At 33.8% G+C, this 18,622-nt stretch overlaps 1 protein-coding gene across 1 annotated transcript in view; it reads right to left on the bottom strand.

Annotated features, from left to right (window-relative positions):
* The window catches only part of SRFBP1 (serum response factor binding protein 1), a 59,882-nt gene that overhangs the window by 40,338 nt on the left and 922 nt on the right, over positions 1-18,622 (bottom strand). Inside the window, exons 2-3 of the mRNA XM_059059877.2 lie at positions 8,906-8,994; positions 7,747-7,819 (exon numbers count right to left, since the gene is read on the bottom strand). Of these exons, the coding sequence (XP_058915860.1) occupies positions 7,747-7,819; positions 8,906-8,994 (162 nt within the window). The remainder of the gene's footprint in view (positions 1-7,746; positions 7,820-8,905; positions 8,995-18,622) is intronic.

The following is an 18,622-nucleotide window of genomic DNA, read 5'->3' as shown; positions in this document are numbered from 1 at the left end:
TAGAGTTTCCATTACAACAGAAATCTAACAACATAAAACTTGTTCAAGTTAAGGAGTGTAAATGTTTAAAAATCTGTCTCCCTTTAACCCAAAATTCAGGTGATATTGCAGTTGAATAAAAAGAAAATCCCATTTAAACAAAAGTTATTTACTGTTCTTATTGCTGCTTTTCTTTGGGGCCCTTTGTCTCCCACTGTGTGTTTCCAACAAAATATGTTGTAATATTTGCCACTTTTCTTAATCACCACTTTATTTCATATTGGAATTAGGATAGTAGTATTAGTTGTCCAAATTTTTTAAAATTAAAAGTTGAAAAGGGCTTTGGATGCTTTCACAGTTAGTAGGAATGTCCTGCCAAGGTTGGAAGTTCAAATTTCCAAAATTACAAAACTTAAAAAATCAAATCAAAACAAAACAGAAAGAAATAAAAAAAAAATTTGGAAAAAAGGCTCATGTGATACTCCTTCTTTCCTACCCCTAAATCCTGTTTACACACTCAGTAGCCTCTGAACTAGGCTTATCTGGACTGAAGCAATTCCAAAGTCAGTTTTTTATTTTAAAATTAAATGTACATAATGACTCAGTAAATGGTAATAGCACTTCATCACTTTTACCAACAATGACCTGTACCTTTTCCTTTGTTTTCAAATAGAAGCAATAAGGTTAAAAAGCAGAGAATGGATACCACTTTTATTTGCTACCACTGCTCTTATTTAAAAGACAAAATATTTTAAGGCCACCATAGACTTGATAAAACATCTTTATATCAACACAGCTTACAATGAAAATCATGACCCCTACACATTAAAAATGCAATACTGCTAAGGATTTCAGGATTATGAGCTATTCAAAATACTGGCTTAAAGTTGCAGAAACCACATGCCAGGAAAGCAAAATAGAATTCCAATGTGATGATCTCTTTCTAAACACTGTTGCATGAGTGTGAAGAGAGGGTATATATTGACCCCTTGCCCTTTTAAAACACCACTATGACTTCCTGTTTATCACTTCAAATGTCACAAGTTGAGTACAGAAGGATATTAAATCAGGGCATCTTGCTTTGCCTTCAGAGGCAATAAAATTCTCCCTTAAAAGAAAATTGAATTAGAAGTTAACCGCTCTTAGAGCACTGGCTAAGCTGGCTATAAAATGGAGAGCCTATTCATTCTTCTGTTTCTGATAATTAATATTAAAACCAACAAACAAAACATACTACCCTAAGTTGAAAATTTTTATTGAGGATCTTTAAAGTTACCTAAAGGTTTAAAGAAATTCTTTATTACTTGATTTCTATAATGCATTAGAGAAAAATAATCTAAATTAAAAGTGCAGATTTATAAAAGAGAATTATAGGTTATAGTGCTGATCTTGCAGCTATAAAAGACCATAATGTGGGTATGCTCAATGAGTATGGGGAAGCAAACAAGAAAGAGAAACATTATGCCTCTTCCATACTTGGAACAGTGTTTGCAGCTTTTAGGTTTCATACGTAAAGGAAGAAAATATGAATGTGGAAACAATTTCAGACTTTTGAGATTTAAATATACTTTAACAGAAAGAAATAGGACAGGGAAGGGGAAGAAGGAGAGAAGGCATGCCTAGGATCACATGAGCAAGAACAAAACCCTTTCTAATTCTATCAGCACAGTTCTGCAAAGTATTCTAGACCACAGAAGAACGACAACTTGAAAAATTCATCAGTAATTATGATCTAATAAATGAGTTTACACTTTAAAAATAATATTGCTAATTTTAAAAACAAGAACAACAATATCAACATAAACACCTAGTTCATCACTCCATTCTCTTGAAATAGTCTCCTCACTTGGTTTCCTAGATACCATACTCTCTTGGTTCTCTTTGTCTGCCTACACTTTCTCAGTCTCTCTTACTTATTCCATCTCTCTAAGACCTAAATTTACAGTGTCAGTGTCATGGGTGCTCAGTCCTCTTTTTCAGCTATTTACAATTACTTTTAACTTTGGCTACTTCCATTTCTGGGTATTAACAGACTAAGGCACTAACAGATAATATGATTAATCCTTCCTCCAAAAAACAAAATAAAGCAAAACATGAAACCTGGACACACTACAAAAAAACCTATGTGAAGGTAAAGCAGAGTAAATGAAAGAAGACAGGCTCTGATATAGAGTCTAAACAAACTAGGAGTAAAAATGGGAAGCTATACAAGTAAGACATCATCTCTTCAGAGTGCAACCTAAGACTAACTGCAGTCTGCATGGTTCAGGAGCAGTGGCTGAGGAACATATGGAACAGTGAAGCCTGGGTACATTATCCACTTAGAGAGCAGGGGAAACCCAGAAGGGAAAGAACCACACAAGGAATCCCTAAACTTAAATAACTCATCCAAGGAACAGATTCAAAGCATCTCACTAAAAGGCAAAAGATCTGAACTGAAGCTAGAGGTGCTGTCCAAGAAACACTGTTTGAAATTAAAGCCTATTCCAAAAGTTAACTGATAAAGCCACCACTCACTGGAGAAAAATAACCAAACACAGAATCTCTGCTTAATCTTCATAATGTCCAGAGTACAATTCAAAATTACCCAGCATATGGGAATTCCCTGGCAGTCCAGTGGTTAGGATTCCGTGTTTCCACTGCAGGGGACACAGGTTCCATCTCTGGTTGAGGAATAATTAAGATCCCGCATGGTGCGCGGCATGGCCCAAAACAAAAAACAAACAAAATTACCCAGCAGATGAAGAACCAAGAAAAAGAAATATATTTTCTTCTCCACAAGCACAAATGGCTATTATCAGTATCCTCGATGATATTAAAAAAAAATTCCTCTCAATGGATTAAAATCTTATCAGAGAAATAAAAAATCCCAGCAGAGAAACAGAAACAATAAAAAACTGTTAACTGATTCAGCCAAAGAACATCAGTCACTGGGTGAAAAGACCACAGGATATTCACATAGTCTCGAAGTTATCATCTCACAGATTACTTAACAAATGCAAACAGAAAAAAGGTACCTTTAAAACGGAGGAATCTGGCAGACAATATCTAAACCAAGTGACTGGAACTCACCATTACCAGTAAAGGGACAAACATGTATGTGATACAATGTATTATTACTATACTGTAGCTTTACAATTTTTCTATAGGTTTGAAATATTTTCCAAAAAGTTAGAGGGGAATACAAACAAAAGGAAAAAATGCCAAAAGGCATACTATTATAAATCAGAGAGGGGAAGAATTAAAACAGCTGTCTTGGGATCTATTCACGTCCCTTACCAGGAAGAAACTCAGGGAAAAGTATGTGATGGAGTTCAATCTACTTGTTAATATGCTGATAACTGGTTCTCCTGGTAAATATGCTGATTTTTGTTAGAAGGAAAGTCGTTATCTAATGAATGCTCTCAGTGGGATGTCCTGTTGTTTAAGGATGCTTACAGTAAACTAACCCAGAATCTATGAATTTATGAGGGATGGCACATTGGAGAATAACATGTAAGCTACACAACCTTGGGGTACAGAATGCATGTTTCAAAATCTAAATGCTCGCTGCTATAAGGTAATACCTAAACTTCCTCATTTAAAGATCTCATCTACTCTGTGCCAGAAAGTACATGTCTGATGCAAAGGAAGGACCTATGGAATCATGGAGAGTACTAAATCTCTCCTATGTTCACCTATGCCTTCTGATTGCATCTATCTTTGAAACTATTAGTAAAGCTGGATTCTAGGTAAGATCTCTAATATATGAGTCTGATTTGATGATATGATTCTTTGGATTGGCTTACAAATAAAAGATGAAACTATCAAAAATAATTACAATCTTAGAAAAACAATAGTATTAATACTTATTAATACTATTACTTTAGTGGAATAAGTGAATTAAATGTTAATTTGGCACAAATAATTAACACAGTATACTTTCAGGACAAATAAGGCATCTTTTAACCTATGGCAAATTTCTTTTTAAGCATTCATAATGGAAAAAACTTAACAAAATCATAGTACGTGAAATTACAGAGAAAAATCTCAATAAATTTTTTAAAAGCATATATAACCTGAAATACCATAAAATTCTAATTAATATATGACTATATATGACAAACATGCAACCAAGGGGTGTGTGCAGTCTAGAACACATCTAAATATGTCCTTTAAATTAAGATTTTGTCCACTTTAGATTTGTGAAGTTCAAATGATATGATATATAGTCGACCCTTGAACAACATGGGTTTGAACTACATGGGTCCACATACACGAGGATTTTTTTCAAGAGTAAATACTATAGTACTACACAATCCAAGGTTGGTTGACTCTGCAGATGCAGAGCCACAGATACTGAGGTCCCACACTAAATTATACCCAACTATTACCCAGATTTTCAACTGTACAGAGGGTCAGAGCCCCAAACCCCATGTGTTCAAGGGTCAACTGTAGTTATCATATTATTTTGATAATGTATTACTTTACTTTATTTTATATAATGCTTCTAAAGATCATAATCTACACCATTTTCCTATCTGTGATCCACTAATGACAACCACTTAGAAACAGGCCATCGTGGAGCATGAAACAAGGCAATCCTAACAGCTGATAAAGCTCAAAGGATGCTTTTAATAATAGAGAGTAGAACATGTAAAAATAGAAAAAAAAATGCAAAAAAAGGTGAAAGAGGTTTAAAATAGAGAAGTAAAAGGTAGCAGGCAGAGCAAGATCTCACATGATATACAAATTATCATTGCATAGGAATATTCAGCATAAGGAAAATTAATGGCCTCAGAGAGGAGAAAGTAAAAAAAACAAAAAAGAGGTAACTGGGTATATTTAGCTGTGAGGAATTAAAGAATCTGAAAACTTGTTACACATCTTTGGGCCTTTTTTTTCCTAGAGGGCAAGTTTCACACTTATTATATTACTTAATCCAATCTTTAGGAGAGTAGAGACTAGATATATTTCAGAAGTTCTCATCTTAATGAAGCAGTACGGTGAAATGGCTGACAGTATCAGCTTTATAATTAGTTACAGTTAGTTCACTACCTAACAACTATTTGACTTTGAACAAGCTGCTGAACTTCTCTAAGCCTCAGTTTCCTATTCTGTAAGATAGGGATAATAATATCTATTTCATGAGATAGTGAATATAAAACATACAATATAGTGCCTGGCACGTAGTAAATAATAAAAGCTAGTTATATTACCTTTATTGTTGAGAAAAAGATTTCTTGGACATTTTGATTAATTTCACTGTATGCTTTAATTTTACCATCTCCTTCTCTAGCTAAATAACTTAGGTATCTGTAAAAGTCAATAAGCTACTTTAATATCCAAAGAAAAAGGAACTGTTTCAAAAGCCAGTGTATATACTAGTATCAAAGTTAAAAGTGTGAATACTATTAGAAAAGGTAGCAAAGATTTCTTTCATATTTATACATTACAGTCTATAAAACTGGAATCTATCATTTTATATAGTATCATATAGATCAGGCCATTTTTTTCCCTTGGCCAGAAAAAACAAACTCCCATTTCTAAAAATGTATCAGGTTTTCTTCTTAAGGAAGTCTTCTTGCAACAAAATACCCTATTATCATATAAAGCAAGTATAAAACAGTATGTCATGAACAAGACTAAAAATGTAATGGTATATGAGCCAAGGAAAAAATTCATTTGGAAAAATGAGTAAGAGGTTTTTCTCCAAATCTAATTGAGACTGTGAGCTTTCTGTTTTGTGACTATTTCTTTGATACTCCCATGTACATGATAAACACTCCCTTAAGAAATTACAAATGACCTTTCAATTTTAAAAAATGCTTTATGTATTTGCTTCTTTTAGAAAAGTAGACCAATTTTGTAAAAGAACCATGGATGAAGAATGAAATTTGACATGTAAGGAAAGCAAACATATAGACTTACTCTTTTTCTGGTTTTTATACTTAGATTTAATCCAGTTTTTAAATACCATTACAAAAGGAGTTGAAGGCAGAGTATCCAAACTAAACCACGCTAACCACTGACATTAACTCAAAGAATATATATACTATTAATTTTATGAATTCAAGGACTATACCAGGCTAGGAATTTTAGCTTTCTATGAGGCAACAATTCCATAGTGGTTTTTTATAAACACAAGGAAAAATAGAAACAAAACAAACAAAAACTATTATCATGACATAGTAATCTTGTAAACCTATGAACTTTAATTATCAGTGAGTGATTTTCTATTGCTGATGAGGTTTAAGAATTACAGAAAATAAGTTTCACATATAGATAAAATAGGACTTTTCTTTCTAATTAAATTAATTATTGAGAGTTATGGAAGGGAAGTATTTTAAAGATTAATGAATACCTTTTGTTCCCAAACTCCTGATATACTGTACATAGGCTTATTATATATAAGCCATCCTTTCCATGGTAAAATAAAATCAGCGATTATATAGTAGCTAAAAGCCTCTGAATAATTTAGGACTACAAAAATGACTATTCAGAAGAAATTACAGGGAAAAATTTAGGTAAGGAATGTAATTTAGTAAGGAGCTTGGTTAAGAGAAAGTGAAAGACAACAGCATAAACCATAACTTCCTACCTTAGTGTTATCCTCAAAAACAAAAATCTCTAAAGATTTTATTTCTCACAGGAATTTTATGGAAATAAAAGAAAAAGTCTAAATGATTTGTAATACAAAGTGATATAAATAATAATTAAGAGTCAAATACAGAGTATTTTGAATGTATGACTGGACAACAAGGGTATTAAATACCCTTAATTAAGGGTATTAAAACTTATGAGATATCAAATGGATTCCATGAATTTTCCATGAATTTTACAGTCCTGTGAAAATAAAACAAACTTTAAAAACCCCCACAAAAACCATACCTCACACCAAAGGATCATGTCCTACATCGGTTTCTATTCAGATTAACTATGGTAACTTTATCTTATAGGACACTTTATCATCCTTCAAAAGGAAAAAATTGTGAGAAGCTTTGATAATCTAACTCTATTAAAATATTGTTAGATTTCTCTTGCTCTTTTATCTATCTCAAAACTTAGAAGTTCTACCAAAATGTAATAGTCAAACATACATGCAAAATGACCCTGCAATTAAGGTAATTGCTGGTACCAAATGTTGTTTTTCAGTTCTGCAATAAAACAGTCTCCCAGACATTTAATAGTATGTCATTTGGTAAATGAAAGTTTCCACAAAATAAGAACAGACAGAAGACCTAAAAATTATGCTAGTGAAGAGTCTGGCTGAAAGAAAACAAAAATATGAATCACTTTGGTCCAATACTAATTTTATTTCAAGTTACTACAGAGCTGAATAAAATGCTGACACCACCACACAAAAATTTATTGAGTTGGCAATAGGCAAAGCATGATGTCAGCCACCAATATCACCATCCACATTACCAAACAGAATGAACTTAACTTAGACTTGATCTTAACTTAGACTTCATGCCTAAAGTTACAGTAAAAATAAAAATCTTAGGTATGAAGCATTATTAAACATAGATGAGTTTAGTTTGGCACAGCTTTGACTCAAATTAGTCTAGTAGTTTAACAACTTCAGTAAAAAACATAGAATAATGCAAACAAACACATTACAATTTTCTAAACGCGCTACATTCTTCACCAAACAGACCCACACTCACAATTGTGAGTTGGTCAACTCACAATTATATTCAAATAAGTAACACCAAACACACACAGAATGCAGGCTGACAGGAGACATGGAAACACACATATATACACATCCACACCATTTCTTACCTTCATGGCATGAATTTCTTCGAGCAATCGTTGTGCTCGTCTTTGATTTTTCAACAGTGCATCTTTGGTACCCCTGCAAAAGACACACTACAATATGTAGCCAGAAAAACCATTTATTTTACACTAGTATCATAATGAAAAGTCTCTCCATTTCTTTTAGAAGAGCTTAATAAATCTCTAAGTAACATTCTCTTATCCTGCACTGCCCTCTCCGCCATCCAACACATACCCCAATTCCATCAACAAACCCAAGCTTTTGGCAAAAATAAGCACTGTCCAGGTATTATATTAATGACTATTACCACTGACAGACAGTTTGCCTTCTAATTCCTTAATGGGAAAGCCAAATAATACTTTCTAAACAATCGATTAATAGCACACTGTATTTCATGTAAGTTTTATAAGCTACAGTTAAGTTTCATAAGCTACAAGGTTGGATAGAATTTTATTAAATGACAACTGTTCTCTGGAATTAAATACATAAAGATGTTAAATACACGATTATATCAGAGAGGAGGGCTATCTTATGAAACATTTACAAAAGAAAAAACAAGAAATTAATCAGAAACAAAATTAATCAAAAAGTCTTCACTTGAAGACTTTGTAAGTATTCATGCTTAAAGCATAAGAACTATAAATAACATACTTTTTCTCTAATACTAGTGATACCAAAATTACAAAACATTATTTTTTTCAAAAAAATTAAATGGAAAACAATGTTTTGTTAAACACTTCCAAAAGGTACTAAAGATTTCAAATTAATTATCAATTCAAGGAATAAGATGATATGAAATCTTTATAACTGGTTCAAGTTACCACTTGATTTGTTAAACTATATCAACATCTTAAAGAAGTAACTTCTAATAACATAAAATACATAAATAAGCCCAAAGGATTTACTTTGAAAAAGCCACAAGAAGAGTTTTGAGAAAACAGAATTTATCATATATCTTAACTGAATATGGTCCAAACTATGTAAGGACATGCTGACAGAGCACATTTTATGTCACTCAGACACTATCTACATATAAAACAAAGTGCTGTATGAGTAAGACATTTAATTACTCCTCTAGGTCCTACCCTCAAATTTTATAAATACTGAATAAAGACAACTTTTGACATTTTATTAGTCATAGCACCATGACTTTAAATGACTAACTTTTTTGACTTCAGTCTGCCAACACTCCTGACAAGTTTTCGGATAACCAAAACTCGGATTCTCTTCACTTCTTTTCTCATCTTCACAACCTTCAAGGAATAAAGCCAAAATTAGAGAGGTTCTTAATTCAAGAAGAAACATACCTTATTTTGAGTATTAATATTATAGAATAAGTCTACCACTTTAATCAAAGCTTTATTTAACTATATTCATAGTTTGATGAAATCAAACTTCTTCCATAAACAGTGAAGGAATAAATCAACATTCTAAATATGCGTCTGAGGACTTAGGAGAAACAACTTATTAAAAAAAAAAAATCACAGCATTCCCAGTGGCTAGTATTTTAAATTACACTTACATCTTGTTGGGCTTGGAACATAATAAATTGTGAGCTCCCTGACATCACAGACCACCACATTTATCTTTGAATCCTTGTGGTTTAAAACAAAGCTTCACCCATAATCGTAGGAATTTAATTTACTGAATGGGCATTTGTATTAACAAAAGCAAATGCATGAAAGTGATTTTATTTTACTTGTTTTTAGCACACCCCTTTTATTTATATTCAGTAATAAATTATTTCAAGCATAACTCAAAAAACACAAGGGCACACATGCAGGTGCACGTGCACGCGCACGCGCACACACACACACACACACACACACACACACACACACACACACACACTTTAAATCGCCCCATTACAGGACAATGCTGAGGTCTAAGAACAAAAAAAATAGAATTATTGGCCAAGAGATAGGAATATTCCAATGATAAAGAACTACATGTTATAATAGTACTTAGTGCAATGGGATGCTATTGAGTTTATGTTTTATCTATCATTTTTAAGAGGCATACATCTTATAATTCCTCCTGTAATATCCTTCACCCCTCCTCCACTTCAGGAACTACATGAAATTCAGTTCAGAAATAATCGCTCCGGTGAAACCTTCAATGACTTCTTCAGTTAGATAACCATTCCATCCTTGGAGTTCCCACTATACCTGTAGGTAGCACCTACCACTGTACTGTCACTAATTGCTCATGAGGCTGTCTTTTTCTATTGTCTATAATCTCCTGAAGGACAGGGGACTTGCAATATTTACATGTTTTCTGTTCCTTGCAAGAGTGCTTGGCACACATAATCCTCAAATTCTTCTTGCCAAAATAACAGTATCAACATCATTCTGTTTTTACAAGGTCTTGCATTTACCTGTTACCTCTTACCCTTCATTAATATCTTTCACCCCCTTATCATTGACGATATTGGCAACCAACTTACAATTTCTCTCCACCCTAAGTTTTGCCATTATTCTGGGTGATGTAGGTGTCTACTTGAATAACCCCCCCCCCAATATTATATCCTCACTTCTTGACTTCCTCCTTTCTAATGACCTAATCTATTCTATCATAGCCACCCACTTCCATGGTCACACTGTAGTTCTAGTCATTGCTCATAACTATTCCATTTCTAAAACCATCAATTCAAATACTCTGCACTGAGATCACAACTTCTTTCAGCTTGCTTGTTCAATCCCACCCACCATAATGGTCTTCGACTTTACTGGAACCACTAGTTCACTGACCCCTATACATTCTCTCAAATGATTAGTCCTTTTCTTTATAATTTTCCTTCTCTTATCCAGTTTAGGTACATAATCAACACTTGTCAATACCTTAAATTCATCCCTCTGGTTAGCAATCCCTCTAGTGAATCGTGGATAAAAACAACATTCTGAGTTCTTTTATCACAGTACCCCAAGAGCCAGGAAATATTTGAGGCATTCTATCTACTTTATAATGACTATTTTAAATCTGTTTCTGCTTTTCTAAAACATCTAACCTTTCTCTTCTCTCTTTTTCAATTTCATGGAGAAAATAAACATCAGATGGGAAACATCGTCTTTCTACTACCATGAATGTAAATTTACTTGCATCACCCATCCTCCTCTATTAATAAAGTTACAATATAAGAAATATCCCTGAACTTTCTGAGGTTAATCTTTTAACTGTATTTTGGATCCCATCCTCTTCTGCTTTCCTATAACCCTTACTACAAACTATCCATTTACTCTAGCATTGTCAATCTCTTAAATGGATGTTTTCCACTAATCTTTAATCATGTTTGAGTCATTTTCATTAAAGAAAAGACAAACAAAACATCTCAGTACAAAGTTCACTAGGAGCACCCTCTCTTCAACTGCCCCAGAGTCAAGCTTTTAGAGATGTTCAAACTCACCATCTGCTTATCTGCATGCCACATAATTCCAGTTTAATTTCCATTCCCATCAGTCTACTAAAAGCTGTCACAATGATTTCTAGAAGTCAGCAATGATGTCTAAAAGTCCCTGAATCCAAAAAGAATTTTTCAGACTTCATTTTGCTTGAAATCTCAGCAGCATTTGATACTGTTGAACACTGTCTCCTTCTTGAAATACTCTCCCTTTGGTTTCCGTAACAGAATACTATCCTGGTTTTTCTGCTTTCTCTCCAGCTACTTCACTTTGGTCTTCTGTAAAGGCACATCCACCTCTGATCAGTCTTGAACTGATTAGGCCAGCTCTTCTTTTCAAGATATACTTTTTAGCCCTAAGTGATCTTATGTGTGTGTATACAGTTTTAATTTGCCACCGAAACAAAGATGACTCGAAAATTCCTACCTTCACATGAGATCTCCACTTTAGCTCCAGACCTAAATGTATAACTGCCTACTTGACATTTCAAGTATGCTTAAAAGCACCTCCAACTCACACCTGAACCCATGTTCTTCACTCCCAACTCGATCCCTTTTTTGGTGTTTCATATTTAAGGGAACAGAACAATCCTTTCAGTTATAAACCTAGGCTCATTATAGGTAGCTTTCTTTTCTAAATCCCTCACAATGAATCTATTATCAAGTTCTGATAATTTTATCTCCTCATTACCTCTCAAATTGTACCATTTTTCTTCTATCTTGACTTCTTGGCTCTCTTGGCTGAGTTACTGGCAACTGTTTTCTCAATATCCATTCCTGCCCTTCTCCAATCAGTTACCCATAACTCAATCAGAATACATTTTTTAACACTTAGATCTGATGTAACACCTTTACTTAACTCTCTTCACTGGTTTCCAATTGCTCTTAGAATGGCCACATGGGCCATCTTTTACTCCATCCTCACCATGCTTACAACTACCACCAAATCTTTACACCTGCTGTTTTCTCTGATAGGACAGCTTTCTCTCCATGTTAGCTTAACATCTTATCTTTCTGATTTTGGCCCAACTGTCATTTCTCAGTAAAGTGTCTCCTGGCCTCCCTCAGGGGTCAAAAAGTGCTTCTAGAATTATCATGACACTTATTTTAAGTTTAATATTTTACTTTTAATCTGATTATGCTTAACATATCTTTCTCCCACTAGGTTATAAATTCCACAAAGGTCAAATATCTGGTTTTATTCAACATTGCATCTTAACACCCAGCATAGTAGATGGCATACAATAAGTGTGTTCAATAAATATTTGTTAAGTTAATGACCAGAAAGGGAGCAATACTCACTAGTTCATTCACTGTTTCAAAATAGTATAATAACAGAATGTAGAGTAATCAGATTTCCACTAGATATGTTAACCTCTTTGAAATTTGTTTCAAAGTTAGATCTATTTAGAAAAAAAATCATACTTGCATAAACAAAAGCCATTTAGACAAGGTTTAAGTGGAAAAATGAACTGCTACATTTCATAAGCAGCATAATAGGGGGTTATGATACATTTTTTGAAAGTTAAGTCATTCATAAAATAAATAGAAAGTAATAAATTATGCATTAAAATACAGTAACAAATATTTCTAATTGCTGTACCCTGTAAGTGCATGAGATGATTATATACTATTTGCTAACTGCTCTTAACCAAACTTAATTAATAAATTGCAGTGGGCAGAACTGGTCCTCAGTTACATTTCAATCTTGGGAAAGCTAGACTCCAATTTTAAAATTCCAATTTAAGAAGTACTATGTTTGTCACTACTGCATAAGGGAATTCTGAAAAGCAAAGGGAATGCTTCATGTACTTAGTTTCATGCCAATGCCAAAAAATGTTTTCCTAGCTTATAAACTTTTCCAGTATTTGTTAAGTTTAATATACTAAAAAAATAAGTATATTCACTTCCTGTAAAAATGGAACTATTACTTTTATTTTCCTCACACTGCCTGCCCCAAACACCTAGCTTTCTCCAAGCATTTAAATTTATTTTTGTAAAACTGACAAACAGCTATCAGTAGCCTTTTAGTTAGGATTTAAAAGGTTGCCAATTCATTTGTTACCCAGGAATTATGAAGCTGGTTGACAGATAACCCAGATGTCAACAAATAGGCCTAAAACACTCAGTACTGTCAGAAGGCCAATATACTGCTTAAGGGCAACATGCTTTGGTGAATTCTTCAACCAAAAGCAAATAGAACTGTCATTGTTAGAAATGTGAAGAGTATAATATTGTTCAGGAGGAAAAGAAGGAAAGATAAAGTAAGCAAAGACAAAACAGGCAGAATAATGAAATGTGCTGAAAGAGAAGAGACAAAATGAAAAAGAAGTGGAAGGGAAGAGTTTGAAGTCAAAATGAAAAAGAAGTGGAAGGAAAGAGTTTGAAGTCAAAAACTGAAGGACAAAACTCTGTAGGTCATCATTACCAAGACTGATAAGCCCAAGCTGAGTGCTTCCAAGCTGCAAAAGAATGCATTTAATAATCTATAAGAGCACAAGCAAAAGAGGTAAGACACACACATCCACACCCACACAAAATACAGGCACTGAAAATGAGGTGTTGCCTAGAACCTAGGCATAGAGATGCCCTCAGTTAACCTGGTGAAATCTGAACACAGTAATGTAACCTGGATCAACTATTAGATAGACAGTACAAAAATACAATCATAAATAAATAAAAAGCTAATATACCTGACTGGGAAAAGACCATGTGAACATATGGGAAAGAGTCAACTTAAACACAGGAAAGGGAACCACAAAGAGCAAAAGCTGGCAGTGCCTGAATCAAGAAGATTCCAAAGAAAGGTTCCCCAGCTCAAAGACCTGGGAACTCCAATTTGTAATGCAATAACTCAATTATGGGGACACATGTATCACACCTCAACACTGAATCATGCACCTGAAACCCTTTTTGTGGTTCTGTATTTCAAGTAGCTCATGTGGATCAGTAGACAGGAAAAGAATGTGTCTTACAATGTGAGCATTAGTATCCACATTAGATATATTTCTCAATAAACTAACTTTGTTATTTATATGGTCTCTTATAAGTTTATGGTTGATATGAATTTGCTTTTGAGAGAATACTTTTTTGAGAATACTTTTGGGGTGACAACAATAGCAAGTTTCTGATCTACAAAGCTGAGAGCAAACTTTGGTTCACAGACAAAAGTAAACGTAAATGTTACCTTGAAATGACTCGTAGTTGGCTATCTGCTAGCCAGTCAATTACCCAACCTCTTTTGGTAATATACTAACTTTGCTACACATATGAATTAACTTATAACAAAAACCCATGGTTATTAGAAAACAATTATTCTAAGAGCTCGTTGCTCTAGAGAAGCCTGCAGTGCTAAGAAAAGTCTGAGTATATCTTTGTTTCTTAGAATATATTAAAACTTCTGCTTATTCATTACCCAACTGTCAAGACTGGCAAATACAAAAAAATATGACAACACATTGTTTGTGAGACTGTGAGGCAACAGGCACTCTCATACATTGCTGGTAGGAATGCAAACTGGTATACTCCTTCTGGAGGAAACTGGCAACACCTAACAAAAATTCTACTTCTAGAAGGAATCTAGAAGACATACCTAGAACCTAGACGACAATCTAGAAGACATACCTCCAGCTATAGCAAAAGGCTATGCACAAGATTAATCAATGCAGCATTTTTACAAAACATTGCATAAGAGATAAAATATTGTATATAAATAAAGCATAAGCAATGTACCATTTTAGATCAATGCAGGAAATCTGCATGTATTATGGATAAACCCTGAAAATACTATTTGGTGAAAAAAGTAACTTTTAGAATGATACATATGATACTGCATTTATACAGTATGATACCACACATACAAAGTGTAAAAATATACAACACAATACTATACACTGGGTATGAATATGGGTATATGTTATGAAAATTATTAAAAATACATATGAGAAAACACACGGAATGAGTAATACTTCTAAGGTGGAAAAGAAGATGGGTGGAATTAAGCATTACAATATGGCAAAATACTGACACTTGATAAATATAGAAAATAGATTATAAGGACATTTGTTATATCATTTTCCATATGTTTGAACTATTTCATAGTTAACAATATTAATTACAACTTTATACAGAGGACCTCTAATTTGGCCATTTGGATGATAATTTACTACTGAATTATACTTTTTATTTCTAATGAGCAACAATTTTAAAATTCTAGAGTGCTTGGTGATTATCTACAACTTGAGCATATGCTGCCACCTAGCAAAACTTCCCAGAATTGTTTAACAACCAAATAGAAAATGGTTCTCTTCTTAAGGATGGACTCTAGTTTACTACTTCAGTAAAGAATTATTAAAAAGTATCACATATTTAATTATGAAACTGGAGCTTTTCAACTTCTGAAGCACATAGAAACACAATTCTTGACATTCTTATCTTTTACAAATAAGTAAAGGCAACTCATTTTGTTCTCTGGCATTTTAGTTTCTACCTTTACTATCTTGCAGGACATGGAAAGCAATTTTCTAATGAGCTTCTTAATAATTTGCTATCAAGAATAAAATAATGTCAGTTTCATACAGAAGCCTTTGGCCCTACTGTGGAATTAGAGTACCAGATCAGAATGTTTCACCTCCTAATTCTGATTTTATATATCACTGCTGCCTAAAGAAACAAATGACTGGAGGAAACCCAGCTCTAGTTTTGCAAATTCTTTACTCACTAAATGCTTACTGTTGTTTTCAATTGTACATCCCTTCTCTGGTTCTAATGGAAAGGGAGAAAAAAGTCTTCATTTAGCAGATTTCTCCCCCTCATCTGAACATTAGGTGATTCAAGTTGAGTTAGCCATACTTTTATCTACCCAGCAAGTATATGGTACTTATTACACACAAGGTACTATGTTAAAGATTAGGGAAACTGCTATAATAAATCAATTAAATATTCTCTCTTCAAAGTCCACATGAGTGCTTGTGAAGATAAAATATGCAATAAATAATCATAAGATAAAGTAAAAAGTAATACTTTATTTTTTAAAAAAGTAAAGGTAGAATTTTACTTTACTTCAGAAGAATACATGTATTTTAAGAAACTAGAGCCAGGAAGTGTGTTACAAATGTCAGCCTTTAGCCCTGGAAAATTATTGAAAAAAAACAGAATTAGAGCTGAAGACATTGAACGTTAGCATAATATAATAGTTGTGTCTGCAAGGTGGCTTTTATTTTCACAAAAGACATTTTGGGAAATTAAATATACTGTAAATTAGCTGGCCACATAACTTTGTAAAAGAAAAGACTATAATGAAAAATTATGGAAAAATGATTCCGATCAAATTAATCACAGATATGAGTACCAATATTCCAAAGATAATACCAGAGATTTACAAATTTTTGCAAATGTGATAAAACCTATGAAATATTTCCCCCTCCCCCAGAGACAGGCTAAATACAACAAATTACACATAATTTCAGGTCGTTATACGATCCCTGAAATTCATTCCTGAATCTCAGTTAAGGAGACCTAATTTAAGTTATTAAGGATCATAAAAATGATGCCTCAAGTTACTCATTTTAAAGACAGGCACTGAGGATATGATGGTGAGCAAAAATTTAGTCAGGTTGAGGGCATAAGAAATCTCTCTCTCACATTCACATGCCCCACACATTAAGCAATTCTTACACATGCTAAAAAGAAGTAAATAGTGCTACAAAAGCTTACAAAAGGAGTAAATGAAAGTCAAGACGCATTTCCCTGAGAAAGTGACTAAGTGGAAGTATAAAATGTACTGAGAGGAAAAGGAGCTGTGGGTAACAGGAACAGCAAGTGCAAAAGATCTGGAGGAGGCTATGCTAGATAGTGGAGGAAAGCCAGTGTGGCTGATGTACACAGCCTGAGGGCGGTGAGGGTACTGGTATAACAGTGGAGACTGGCTTTGTGTAGACTGGTCTTGACCAAAAGCAACAGGAAGCCACCAAATCAGTTCTAAGCAAGGAAACACATGATTTGATTTGTTTTGAAGACAGCACTCCAGCTATACTAGAGAGATGAGATGAGGAAACAAGTCAAAGTAGCTGGGAGTCTAGGATAGTAGTTCTGCTGGGAGATATAACTTGGACTAAGATAGGGGTGATGATGGAAAAGTAATGGAAAGATAGGAAAGAAAACAGTGAATTTAAACTCTTTTTCATATATATTTCTTCCATGAAGAAGTTTTAATTCATTTCTTTTACCAATTTTCTATGAGATGACTTTTCTTAAGTTCCATGAGCTATTTTATAGTAATGACATTAGCCATTTATCTGTCATATTTGCTGTATTTTTTTTCTAATTGGTTGTCCCGTTTTTCCCCCTTTGTTTTTCAATTTTTATGTAAACAAATGTTTTTCCCTTAGTAGTGTTTCTCCCATTAATTTTAAATTAAAACACTTTTCTTCCACCATCTCCATTTTCTTCTGTCCTTTTTTTCCTACCTTCATATTAGAACATGTAAGGTTTACTTCAGTGTGGGATGTATAAACTTCCTAATTGGATAAGTTCATTCAATCATCCAGCAAACAGTTACAGACCACATATGCTGCAGGTGACAGACATACACACCAAAAGAGAGAAACAGGTAAACAAGTGTTTTCAAAGTAGAAAGCACCCTGGTTGCATAAAGAATAGACACCTAACCCAGACTGAGGTGAATTAGTGAAGACTTCCTAAAGGTCAAATTTAAACTGTTTTGAAGAGGTCTGGAAACTAAGTGGAAAAAGAAAGAGCCTTAAGTGAAGAGTCGGGTAAATGACTGTCACCACTCCTTTCACAGTAACTTCGAAATTGAACAGGAAGTTCACTAGTATCTCCAGTGAATTTCCAAGGACATCACTCCAATTAAGATCTTTTATACCTCCTAGGGAATCTAATGGAAAAAAAGACCACCAAATGCTTTCTGTAACTAGCACGAGCTTAACATATGTTTATCAATATAAACACCTTCAAGAGTTCTCCTCTTCAATATACCCTGTTCTCCACTGTCAAGTGAAACCCAGACTTACTAAACTGGTAGTAAGGCAATAATACATTTCAGCTTTATTTCCTACTTTATCCCACAAGTTCTCATCAGTAGAGAGTTATCTATTCCTATACAATCTAAGGGGTTTCCCACTCCCATTCTCTCCTCGCTTATACTGATCCCTCTGGTTGGAACACCTTCTTTCTCCATCACTGAATTCCTGAATGCAATCCTGTGTAGAACCCTTAAAGACCAAGAACAAGTATCACTCATTTCATCTTGCCCTCTTTGGAAACTTTTCTGCACTACGTAACTTTTTTTCTGTGAGCATTATCCTGTATCATTGATGGATGTTGCTTACCCTTTCCTACCTGAGAAAAGGTTGCTTACAGAACTGTGTAATATGAACAGTGGCTTGCTCACAGCAGACTCATATATCCACTGAGTAAAAATGGAGAATAATTTCCTTTGCTGTAGCTGTGAGGTCCTCATT

This window comes from Kogia breviceps, chromosome 4, assembly GCF_026419965.1.
Source record: "Kogia breviceps isolate mKogBre1 chromosome 4, mKogBre1 haplotype 1, whole genome shotgun sequence".
Taxonomy (NCBI): Eukaryota; Metazoa; Chordata; class Mammalia; order Artiodactyla; family Physeteridae; genus Kogia; species Kogia breviceps.
The sequence above is the reverse complement of the archived record's forward strand: the minus strand, read 5'-3'. Positions and strand labels throughout refer to the sequence as shown.